The sequence below is a fragment of the Lycorma delicatula genome, chromosome 8, assembly GCF_047948215.1.
Source record: "Lycorma delicatula isolate Av1 chromosome 8, ASM4794821v1, whole genome shotgun sequence".
NCBI lineage: Eukaryota > Metazoa > Arthropoda > Insecta > Hemiptera > Fulgoridae > Lycorma > Lycorma delicatula.
This window is the reverse complement of record NC_134462.1, coordinates 46,123,493-46,137,303: the sequence shown is the minus strand read 5'-3', so window position 1 is coordinate 46,137,303 and position 13,811 is coordinate 46,123,493. Positions and strand designations below refer to the sequence as shown.

The 13,811-nt window shown below is 29.5% G+C and overlaps 1 protein-coding gene across 1 annotated transcript in view; it reads left to right on the top strand.

The window, feature by feature from the left end:
* Window positions 1-11,720, top strand: part of Cat (Catalase) — a 114,074-nt gene extending 102,354 nt beyond the window's left edge. The window contains exons 8-10 of the mRNA XM_075373824.1: window positions 2,422-2,657; window positions 7,059-7,191; window positions 11,059-11,720. Coding sequence (XP_075229939.1) covers window positions 2,422-2,657; window positions 7,059-7,191; window positions 11,059-11,157 — 468 coding nt within the window. The 3' untranslated portion in view covers window positions 11,158-11,720. The remainder of the gene's footprint in view (window positions 1-2,421; window positions 2,658-7,058; window positions 7,192-11,058) is intronic.
* Window positions 11,721-13,811: the final 2,091 nt, after the last annotated feature.

Below are 13,811 nucleotides of genomic sequence, written 5' to 3'. Positions count from 1 at the left end.
AAATTATAGTTAAGATTAATGTCATTATTTTTATTTTATTTGATAGTGACTGTAATATAAGAGCTCATTCAATGTGATTAACATTAGTTTACAGATAATACTGCGGAATATCCAAAACAATAAATTATTCTGCAAGATAGTTCTGGAAGGTTACCAGTATTGAGACATTTTACTTTCATCCCAAAGTTTCTATCAACTTCAAAATAATCTTTCGATCATCTCAGAACTTCTACCATGATTTAAATACTCTTTAAGTTTAAAAAGACTTTTATTGAAGCCTTTTGTTCAATGCCATCTCTGGTTCTGATTGTCTCCTGGTATGTCAAAATGCTAGCCCTTTACTTTTAGGAAAACAAAAAAGATTAAATTTGATAAAAAAAAACAAATATGAAACAGTCTATATCCAACAACGTTTATTGGCTGTAATAACATTGGAGATGAAAATCAGGTTGCCATTTGTTATATCAATCAGAAATTATAGCTTCTGATTTGATTGTAGAATTCTGAGATCTAATTTTCCAGTATCAAGTTTGTGATTTTTTGGCAGACTCTGTAATGGAGTCATATCTTACTGTATCTGAACGTTCAGGTGACATCCCTCACAAATTACTTATGTAATTCTTTTTTTATCTTTTCAAGGGATATGATCCTGTGCTGTTTTCCTGAATGTTTGTCATTTTTAATCTACATTTGAGTGTCTTTAAAAATGAGTGCCACACTTAAAATATTACAAACTTAATCTATTCTATTAATATCTAACTTAAATAAGAGTGTGTTAATTGAATGAAATTAACTTCACAATTGGAATTTTTGTTTGTCGTACTTGTTTGTCATAAAAATAGATTCCTATATTTTAGTCTCAATTACTAAAATACACAGTACAGCTTTAGTATAATTTAAAGTAACTGAAAAATTATTTTGTTATATTCTCGAATTTATAAAGGCGCTAAATTATATTTGATACAAGAAATTATTTGTAGCCAAGTATGCTGCTAATGAAAAACAGCAGCATACTTGAATTTTTTACCAAAACATCTTATTTTGTTACATCTTGTTTTAAAGTTTTATTAATTAAATGAAGTTCCTTATGCTAGATTTGACAAAGTTGTTTTTTTTTTAAATAAATAAAAAATTAGGCGTCTTGAGAATCAAAACCATTTCATGTTTATTATTTATATTAAATGGAGATGAAGCAAATTCTAAGGTGTAAAAAGAAATTTTCTTATTATAATAATAATAATAATAATGAGTTTTTTTTTTAATTATTTATTTAGTTCAACATTACTGTTGAATTTTTAAAAAGGTTCTTCATTTTGTTAGAACTTTAATTACAAGAATTAGTTTAGATAATTAAAAAAAAATTATTTGGCACATTCTACTCAGTTCATTTGCTTATGGAATATGCATATGCTTTATGCACAGAAAGGACAAAATTATTATAGGGGTCAGAAAAATCTTCTTACATTTTAACTACTTAAAAAAATTTATTTACTTTTTATTACGTAAATGACAAAAATGTTAAAATATAGTAAGTAGAAATAGTTTTCCATCAATAGTAATTATTCTGAATCTTTATTTTCTCATGAATTCCAAACAGTTGCTTTCCTGCTATGAGCACCACAAACAAGGTTTCTACAAGTAACACATAATAATTTATTTTTCTATCATTTTTGTTTCAATACAAGTAGCATCAACTTCTCTTCTCAGCAATTTGGACGAATGGTTGTTTATTAGGAATGACAAATCCTCAAGGCTTGATAGCTTGACATACAAAATCTCCAGACATTTTCTGAGGTTTGAATGCGGTGCAATTTTTGCGACTTCTATGTCCAGATCATACTATGATAATAATATTTTATATTGGTATTTTTTTTTTATTCCAGTCATTTCAGTTATATCAAAATCACATAAAACAAGACTGCTACTGTTAATTACAGAACAATCATCAATACCAACCTTTGAAAACAAAATTTTCATAAATTTCACATTAAATAAAATCATTTCTACTTAGCCATCTAAAATTTACCAACAAGTAATTGATAAGAGTATTCCCATGACATTATTTTGTGATTTTTGAATATTTAAGTAGACTATAGATAAAAATATTAAAATTGAAATATAAATCTTATACTACATTAAAGATTTACAATATTGAAGAGTTCAGAGATAACTACTTAAAAAGGCGTGAGTTGATAACAATAATAACATATAAATGTATAATAAAAATAACGCAAAATTTTGAAAAGTTACATTTTTACACTATTTTAACTCTCCATATTAAGGATGAAAGTTGCTTACTTGCATGCTGTAATACAGTATCTTTGTAACTTGCTTTGGTTTTTGAAATATCTATAATTATTTTCTTTTAATTTTACTTAATTACATTTCTCAGTTAATAAAGTTTGCTCTTTTTTATTTCAGGGCCGTTTGTTTTCATACAGTGATACCCATCGACACAGATTGGGTGCTAATTATTTACAGCTACCTGTTAATTGTCCATACCGTACCGTTATCTCTAATACACAACGTGATGGACCTGCTTGTTATACCAATAATCAGAATGGTGCACCAAACTATTTCCCTAATAGTTTTAATGGATTCCAAGTGGATCACTGTACTGCTATTTCTAAATTCTCCACCACTGGTGACGTGGCCAGGTGAATAAATGTCCAATTGTGACTATTTATTTTATTGATTTATTTTATTTAATAATTGCAAAGTTTTAAAAAGATTAAAGAAAGGATTTAAACTACTAAGATAGTTAGTTATACCTCCAAAAAATAATATATATAATTTTTTTCAGTTGTAATAATTCTTTACCATACATTTTGTTTTTGTTTTAAAGCACATCTTATCTAAAAAATTCTCCATGTCTTTTAAGATTATAGTACTTCACAACAAGCTATAACCACAGGCCCAGTTACTAAGTCTGATGCCAAGGCGAAAAAAACTATTATCACTTTCACTATTTTCATTATTAATATATGTATTCTCCTATGCTTATTTTTTTATTTGTGTTATGCATTCTCTAGTTCATCTAGCCCTTTAAAACTTGTAACATTTTTTATACGAAAGCATTCATTATGACAAATAAAATACGTATCTGCATTTGCTGTCGTTAAGACATGGTATATAGAATGTTATGTTCAAGTTTATTATGCAGTAACCATAATTGCCATGACATGTCCTCCCTCTTCACATTTATGTGTAGATGTGTATATTTAATAATATACAGGGTGTCCCATATAAAACGCAACCCAACCTTATTGGTAGGTATTGAAATAATAAAAAGGTATGTGTAAATGTAAATTTTATTATTACCATCCATTACCTTACGTTTAGAGTAAATGTTGGAAGTGGCCGCCATCTTCTTGAATACAAGCTTCAATTCTTTTTACAGCGTTTCTTGCATCTTTTTCAAAATTTGTGGCTGGATATTTAATACAGCTTGTTCAATATTGACTTTCAATTGTCCAAGTGTTCGTGGTTTGTTGCTGTAGGCTTTTTCTTTGAAGTAACCCCATAGAAAAAAATTTGCCGCAGTCAAATCTGGAGATCTTGGTGGCCACAAGCCTCGACCGATAACATGATTACCAAAGAATTCCTCAACGAAATTAGAAGTTGAACCTGCGTAGGGCGATGTTGCACTGTCATGTTGTAGCCAGCAGTGTCTGTCTTCCTCTTCCAAGAGTGCAATGAACTGAAATAAAATATCCTGATATTGTTTGCATTAATGGTGTACTCCAAAAAAATAGGACCGATTATTTTCTTCCGCGATATCGTGCACCACACGCCCAACTTCTGCGGGTGTAATTGTTTTTCGTGATAAACGTGGGGATTTTCAGCACTCCAAATTCTACTGTTTTGGCTGTTTACGTAGCCACCCAAATGAAACCGTGCTTCATCTGTGAAATATAATGAATCCATAACATTAATTCCTTCACGCAGAAATCGACGGAACCATTGACAATATTGTAGCCGTTTTTCTTTGTCGGGCTCAAGAAGTTGATGAACCGTTTGAATGCGATAAGGTCGTAATTGTAATTGTTTGGTCGCCCGATGAACAGTTGATTTAGACAAATTAATTTCAGCAGACAAACATCTGATCGATTTATTTGACGAGGCGAGTAATTGGTCTTTGATTTCAGTGACTGTATCTGTATTCAACATTGACGCAGATCTTTTTTGTTCCTTGTTATTAACAGAAACAGTCTCTCTAAATTTTGCAACTAACCTTAATACTGATGTTTTGTTAGGAGCTGGTTTATCTGGGTACTTATGGCGAAACAAATCTTGCACTGCAACCACTGATTTCGTACTGAAGTACGACTCAACAATGAAAACACGTTCATCTAGCGAAAACACCATCTTATCTCTAGCAATACACTGAACGTTATGATTGCATTGTTGTTACTATCGGTAGTGTTCTACTGCGTCGCCGCGATGTTCAGATGTTGGACGAGTCCATTTCAGTAACAAGTAGAGGAGTTAGCTTGACTTATAAATTTCATGGATGATTGATTGATGGGTTGCGTTTTATATGGGACGCCCTGTATGTATATGCAGAGTGTTCAGCACAGCTTGGGGAAAATAAGTTTATTTGCTAAGTCTGAGCCGTACATGTATGTACTTAAGAAACTTGTATAACTCTTTAACATACTTCCCATCAAGGTAAACTACCTTTTTTCACAGTTTACCTACATATCATATTATAATTTATTAGTAGGTTTTATATGATTGTTTGAAGTAAAATTTTTATTAAGAAAATTATACATTTGGCAAAATGAAAAAATATATTATTAATTCAATCTTCCATGTAATCACACAAAAATGGAAGTGTGATCACTTTTCATTTGGTCATTATTTTTTTTTAGATCATCATCTGATCAGCGTAGTCAAAATAATATTTTATATTTGCATGTATTATTTTAATATTTTTTTTTATGTAAAAGAAACAATGATAAACTTAAAATCACAAAAAGTATGGAAGCTGCGAGGACAAATTGAGCACTCTGAAAAAAAAGTAAAAAATTGCCAGGATGCTGCAGACTAGTTAACAGTGGCACTGAAAAACCCTTTCTGAGTGATGGCACAAATATCTTTTCTTTTTTTTTTGTTTAGCCTCTGGAATCACCATAAGGTATTACTTCAAAGGATGAATGAGGATAATATGTATACGAATATAAATGAAATGTTGTCTTGTACAGTCTCAGGTTGACGATTCCTGAGATGTGTGGTTAATTGAAACCCAACCACCAAAGAACACCGGTACCCATAATCTAGTATTCAAATTCGTATAAAAGTAACACCCTTTACTAGGAACCTTACTTTGAACCTTAGAACTCTCAACTTCTAAGGTTCCTAGTAAAGGGAGTTTCTTTTACATGGATTTGAATACTGGATTGTGGATACCATTGTTCTTTGGTGGTTGGCTTCCAATTAACCACACATCTCAAGAATGGTCGACCTGAGACTGTACAAGACTTCACTTCATTCATATCATACATATCATCATTCATTCTCTGAAGTAATACCTTCTGGTGGTTCCAGAGGCTAAACAGAAAAAAAAGAAGATATTTATGCCATCACTGAAAAAGTAGTGGCACAACATAAACTATAAACTAACCTTCACTTTTTCTTTAAACCTTGAAAGTACAGTATTGGCATTTTTCAGTTATTTCCATCTTTACAATGGAGACCACCTTTATTTTTTCAAATAGCAATCCAGTTTTCTACTTTTTCCCAGTTTTCATTATAAGACATTATTTTAGTATTTTTTTTATTTCTGGTTTTTTTTCCTAAATGCAACCAATCAGAAGCTACCATCTTTCAAAGAAAATTATTATGACAGCCAACATAGTTTTTTCCACCATAACTCATTTTTTTTGTGTCATTTCCTAATGAAAATCAAGGAAACTTCATTTTAAAAGTTTTATTTTTGATCAAAAAATGTAAGACTTTTATTGTTTTGGAGAAAATTATGTTGGCTACCATATTGGTTGTCTCCTTTGGTCACAGATTGGGATTCAGTTCATTTACGGAAAACATTCAAAAATATAAGTCTTGAATAATGTTATAATGTCTGAAATATTACAGTAACAAAAGCATTCATTCATAACTTACCCCTTCACAGACAATGGAATGAGAAGTACCTCAGGTTTGTTGGTTTAGCAAGTGAAAAGGAATCACCTCACGTGCAGATCTGCAGATAATATAGTAGTGGATGTATTAATATACATGTAGTTTACAGATTTTTTAAAAATATTCTATCTGTAGCAAGAAGTACTAGTATTTAAAATAAAAACAGATTATTGTAACTGAATATATGAATGAATAAGTAAATAGTTACTTATTAAACTGGAAGAAGTGTATAAATATTATAAGCTACCATTTTTATTATCTAATTATAGTTAAGTTAGTCGTTACAATTAGGATTTCATGATCATTGCGAGAAAGTTCCTTCATTTTTTAGTGACTACATTTTTTATATAACTACAATTACAGTATGTCTGTACTATCTTTCTTGTTAGAAAAAGTGAAACAGATTGAATTCCTCCATCCAGTCTGATAAAATGATTACTGAAATTAGTGGTATCGTTTGGTTTACACGAGCAATTTTTTTCTAGCAATATACTTTAGTTAACATGTCATCACCAAGCTGAGAATCATTTGACTGAGTATTGTAGAAATTTTTCATCCCATCAAAAAACAATGTACTTATTGTTGTATTGTATTGATTTCATGTATAGATTACCATATATTTTTCTTGTATTAATTCATGTATGGATTGTGAAATGTTTTAAAGGTAAATTTAGATATTGAAGATTTTCATCTTCTATGTGAGCAGTGTAGTAAGAATACTAATGACTTGTTTCTTTCTAAGCGGTGAAAATTCAGTTCTGCTATGTACAGAAGAGTAAATTTGGCCAGTGATTGTAGCTGGTAATATATGTCGTTTTAATATTTTATTGTTGTTTTTTAGTTCAATTTATTTAGTTTTTTAATTTTTATAATAATTTTCTAATTTTTTTTGTAAATTTTATTTTCCTTTTAAATAGGTACTCAAGTGATAATGAAGATAATTTCAGTCAGCCTGCTGATTTCTGGAATAGAACTCTTACTGAAGAAGGTCGTAAGAATTTGGTGGATAATATTGTTGGTCATTTGAGAGATGCTGCTGATTTCATTCAGGTTAGTTTTTCTTATTTGTGAAAAATATTATTTCATGATTAAATTTTAAGGTTATACAGAGTATTTCAGGAAACTTCATTCTCTTATTACTAATGAAAAATTTTTAATGTTTGATTATTTACTTCCATTGGGAAGTATGAATTTTTAATTCTGTTGATGTAGATTAAATATTCTTTAATTATCCGTTGAAATTTGATTATCTGCAGTGAAATACTTGAAGTTCTGACAGTACTGTTTAATCTTAATATAAATTTCAGCAGTTTTCCAGTTTTAATTTTCCTCACTATTATTCCAAGAATACTTTATGTACCTATTCTTACAAATTTTTAACACTTTTGAATTTTCAAAAGCCATTTCCAATTAACATAAATTTGCTTTTTTGCAATAGATACATTTTGGATCTCCTGAATTGCTAATTACAATAAGTATAATTTTCAATTTCTCTGCAGTTTGTAAAAATTTGTATTAACATGATTTTCAAAAACTAAAAGATGACAGTCATTACTTGTCCATTTCTTTTTGTACATAAGTAAACACATTTAAATTGGTGGCCATTGTTTATGTTTTGTCTTGTCACTAATATTTTAGCAGTCATATTTTATGTATTTAAAAAATAATTAAAAATCATTCAGCTTTTTTGTTTTTAGATCAATCTATACATTTACAGAATATCTTACCATTATATATATATATATATATATATATATATCTGAATTTGTAGTTTAGCTTCTTAGCAGTTTTAACAATAATAAATAAAATAGAAGCATAACCTACTGCTTATTCTTTTTAAAAATTCACAGTAGTTTTTTTTCACAGTGTGCATTGCGAAATATTATAATATTAATTATTGTATTTAATATTAGACGTATTCACATCATAAAACCTTGAATTAGGTATGTAGATGATATTTAATAAACAAATAAATTCGGTCACATAATAATTCTTAATAATCTTAATGATTTCCATAAAACTTTAGAAATTTAAAAAAAGATAACATTATAAGTTTTCTTGACATAAATATTAAAAAAGATAAAGGAAAATTAAAATTAGGAGTATACAGGAAACTAATTTACCAATAACTATAAATAACCTCTCCATCGATCCATTCATTCCATCAGAAAATTGCCAGATACAATAACATGATAAACAGAGCTTTACAATACCTTGATACAAAGTATCAATGTAGTGACACAAAAAGACTGCAGTAATTACAATCTTTACCGATGACTACTTATTGAAATGTTTATATGTTAACAAAATATATTGTAAGAAAATTTAATACAATATGAATTAGATTTAATTAAAGATATAGCAATAATTGAAAATGGATGCAATAAAAACGTCATTAATAAATAAATACACAAGTACAACAGTAAAAAACATTTTTTATTCTTATAGTTAATGATAATAAAATTCTTCTACCTATAACTTATAATAATACATTTCACTTCAAAAACATCTTACCAACTTTTATAAAATAGTTCCTAAAACTAATAACAATAAATTAAAAAAAACTAAATAATATTGAATTAAAAACATTTCTGATAAACCAGGTATATACAGGTGATTCAAAGAAATGGGAAATTTTGAAAGTTGTGTTGGTAGCTGTGGGCGATTGGAACCACTTGATAAGTGGCACCAGCCTCTCTAACCTAACCTGCCATTTAGTTGTCATGGATCCTTGGGAGTGGTGCGCAACGTGCATTTGCTATCAAAGCGTTTTACAAAAACAATGACAGTGTGGAGGGAGCGCGTAGAAAATTTTGCCGTCATTTTAATCTGGGATGGCACGACCGTGATCCACCAGCACATGCAATTAAAACATGGATATCTAATTTTGAGGAAACTGGTTTGGCAATAAAAAAGAAACCTCCAGGCCGTGAGTGAACCGTCCGTACACCACAGAATGTTCAAGCTTTACAAGATGCTGTCACACAAAGTCCACATCGGTCAATCCGTCGTCTCTCAGCATCTTTACAATTCCATAGTTCAAGTGTTCGAAGAATGTTAGTGAAGGACTTGCAATACCATCCATACAAGTGCAGATCGTCCAGGAACTGAAACCGAACGATGCAGTTGTGCGAGCACAATTCTGTAATGTAATGCTTCAGAAGATAAATGATAACGAAGAGTTTGTTCACGAACTGTGGATGTCAGATGAAGCGCATTTCCACCTCAGTGGATTTGTTAACAAGCAAACTTTCAGATACTGGGCACAAGAAAATTCTACGCAGCTACACCAGCATCTGTTGCACAGCCAGAAAGTGACCGTGTGGTGTGCTATGTCATCTTACGGTGTTATAGGCCCTTATTTTTTTGAGGATGACAACGGTCTTGCGATTACAGTGATGTCGGCTTGTTAACGTAGCCGTGCTTGAAACCTTTGTTGTGGAACAACAAAAGAGATTTCCACCAATTCTTAACACAGCCTGGTTTCAACAAGACGAAGCAACGTCACATACTGCACGAATATCGATGGCACCTGTACGCCGATTGTTTGGACAACGTGTCATTTCAAGAAATGGTGACATTAGATGGCCTCCCAAATCACCTGATCTCTCAGCTTGCGATTACTGTTTGTGGGGTTACCTTAAAAGCAAAGTGTTCCACAGTAGACCTGCTACAATGGAATAACTGAAGGCAAAGATCCGAGAAGCAATTGCAGAAATTCCAGTTGAGATGTTACGTCAAATCATGAACAATTTAACGAAAAGACTTTGTGAATGTTTATGTAGAAGAGGAGGTCACCTGCAAGATATCATCTTTAAAAAATAAACTAAAATGTATGTATCCTAAAATGGCAACATTTGTGCAATTACATAAAATAAAATTCATTTTCAAAAAAAATTTTTCATTAACGTTATTTAATTTTTTAAATTTCCCATTTCTTTGAATCACTCTGTATATATATTTATTATACTTACAGAATTTAATATAAATCTACTTAGTCTACAAAATTAGTAGGCCTACTTACTTTTCTGCAAATTGTGTTACTTTTTACTTTGGTCTTATTGCCATATTTATGTAAAAATTATTATTGAATAATTATATTACAAATTATATTGATAACATTAATCTTTAAAACAAAAAGTACATCTGTGATGCTACGTTTTTAGTAGTTCACAAAATTTGTTTATAAGTTACCTCATAAACTATCAACAAGCTTTTAATTAACTGAATATATACTATATAAATTACGTGTTCAATAATTTATAGTTTTTTCTTAAGACAAATGCATTCTGAACACCATTATTTTTAATTTCTTTAAAAATGTAACACTAAGTTACTTTATATCATTATAAAGAACAAAATAATGCCCAACATATTGTCTTGATGGATTTTTTATCAAATATGTCTTTTATAGGGAAAAACCAATTATTTATAAAACATGTTCAGTTAATTTTATTTTTTAAATTTATATTATTTTGATTTTCCTTTTTTTATAAATAACTGTAATATCATTTGTACTAAATTATTAGTTTATTTATAATTTACTAACTTATTTATAATTTTATAATAATTTTTTAGTTTTATTTATAATTTACTAATTATTCATGTAAAATCATACATATAGATTTTTAACAAATTATTAATAATGAAGTTACTTTTGAATTTTTTCCCATTGTAAGTGATGGATGCTTTTTTTCACTTAAATACATAAATTAACATAAAATCATTATCATGATTTTTTCATAAATTAATTTATATTGTGTTGAGAGTTCTGAGATCACTTGTCAGATTGGCTTGTCCCGCTTCATTTTGTTTGACCTTTCAGATTCTTTATTCTTTAATAGTAACTTATTATTTGATTAAGCAAATATATTGTTATTTTAACCTTAAATTCATTTTACATTTTTTTTTTTTTAGGAAAGAGCTGTTAAAAATTTCAGCCAAGTCAATCCAAACTTTGGACAGCGTTTATCTGAAGGTCTTCGTTTGGCTAATAAGAAAAAAGCTAATTTGTAAACTATATTTAATTGCAGTGTTATTTTAATTTATGTTTATGTACACAAAGTATATTGTATAGATAATTCATACATTTTTTTTCATTCCACATTTTTATTATGTTATATATATATAAGCATTATTCATTATTACTTTGTAACATGAATGCTACTTGCACATGTATTTGAGTTTATTGATTATATTCCTGAAAAAACATATGTGGATTATTATTATTATTATTGTATAACTTTTAATTAGGGTATGGATGGATTAGCCTTTATTTTATTTTTTAAATTTTCTATTACTTTTTACTCTTGACTAAATATTTTTTATGATTATATCATACATGCACAAAAATTGTGTTAATATATAATTGACACTCACAAAAACTATGTGATTATTGTAGCTAATATTGAATTTTTACAAATTTTATAGTTAATATGACAGAAATTATATTTCACTTGTTTTGTATTATATAATTCATATATGGAATAGGAGTTTATTTTATGTTTGGTCAATCAATATTGATATATATTTTTTTTTTAATTTTATATCAGTTAAAAATATATGCAAGTTGTACTGCATTATGTTTGTTGTTATTTTTACCTAGTGAAAAAATCCATCATGTGTTGTATTATTACTGTATTATTATTTAACCACTGATGATGACTTTCAGTTATAGCAAACAGATTTTAACCAAAGTATAGGATTTACTTTGGCTTACTTGCCAAACTTGTAAAACTTAGCGTTTTACTTGTTATAAAACGCTATAACAAGTACATTTGTTACCCTTCCACTATACGGACATGTCTACTAAATCCTGTTTACAACCAGTTTATTAGAAATCATGAAATAAGTAGTATTGCTTGATTAATCTCAGTCCCATACCATGATTTTCTGTCTAAAAATTTTGAAAAATGCAGAATGTTTACAAAAATATTTTTTTTTTGCATTAAAAGAATTACAACTGTTATGTTTCTAAAAATTATTATTGATGTTTTAAATTAACTTATCTACAATAAACACTGATTTATAATACGAAAGGCAAAGTCGATAGGTGGGTGGAATATATTGAAGAGTTATACGGAGGAAATGAATTGGAAAATGGTGTTATAAAGGAAGAAGAGGAAGTTGAAGAGGATGAAGGGGGAGAAACAATACTGAGATATGAATTTAAGAAAGCATTAAAAGATTTGAATGGCAGAAAGGCTCATGGAATAGACGGAATACCTATAGAATTACTGCGCAGTGCAGGTGAGGAAGTGATTGATAGATTATACAAACTGGTGTGTAATATTTATGAAAAAGGGGAAGTTCCGTCAGACTTCAAAAAGAGTGTTATAGTCATGATACCAAAGAAAGCAGGAGCAGATAAATGTGAAGAATACAGAACAATTAGCTTAACTAGCCATGCATAAAAAATCTTAACTAGAATTCTGTACAGAAGATTTGAGTGGAGAGTTGAAGAAGTGTTAGGAGAAGACCAATTTAGTTTCAGAGAAAGTATAAGGACAAGGGAAGTAATTTTAGGCTCCAGATTAATAGTAGAAGGAAGATTAAAGAAAAAACCAACATAGTTGGCATTTATAGACCTAGAAAAGGCATTCAATAATGTAGACTGGAATAAAATGTGCAGCATTTTAAAAAAATTAGGGTTCAAATACAGAGATAGGAGAACAATTGCTAACATTTACAGGAACCAAACAGCAACAGTAATAATTGAAGAACGTAAGAAAGAAGCCGTAATAAGAAAGGGAGTCCGACAAGGATGTTCCCTATCCCCTTTACTTTTTAATCTTTACATAGAACTAGCAGTTAATGATGTTAAAGAACAATTTAGATCCAGAGTAACAGTACAAGGTGAAACGATAAAGATGCTACAATTTGCTGATGATATATTAATTCTAGCTGAGAGTATAAAGAATTTAGAAGGACAATGAACAGCATGGAAGAAGTCCTACACATGAAATACTGCATGAAAATAAACAAGAACAAAACAAAAGTAATGAAATGTAGTAGAAATAATGAAGATGGACCACTGAATGTGAAAATAGGAGGAGAAAAGTTTATGAAGGTAGAAGAATTTTGTTACTTGGGAAGTAGAATTACTAATGATGGACGAACCAGGAGCGATATTAAATGCCGAATAGCACAGGCGAAACGAGCCTTCAGTCAAAAATATAATTTCTTTACATCAAAAATTAATTTAAGTGTCAAAAGATTTTTGAAAGTATATGTTTGGAGCGTCGCTTTATATGGAAGTGAAACTTGGACGATCAGAGTACCTGAGAAGAAAAGATTAGAAGCTTTTGAAATGTGGTGCTATAGGAGAATGTTAAAAATCAGATGGGTGGATAAAGTGACAAATGAAGATGTGTTGTGGCAAATCAATGAAGAAAGAAGCATTTGGAAAAATATAGTTAAAAGAAGAGACAGACTTATAGGCCACATATTAAGGTATCCTGGAATAGTTGCTTTAAATTGGAGGGACAAGTAGAAGGAAAAAATTGTGCAGGCAGACAACGTTTGGAATATGTAAAACAAATTGTTAGGGATGTAGGATGTAGGGGGTATACTGAAATGAAACGACTAGCACTAGACAGGGAATCTTGGAGAGCTGCATCACACCAGTCAAATGACTGAAGACAAAAATAAAATGTACAATAAATTATAAT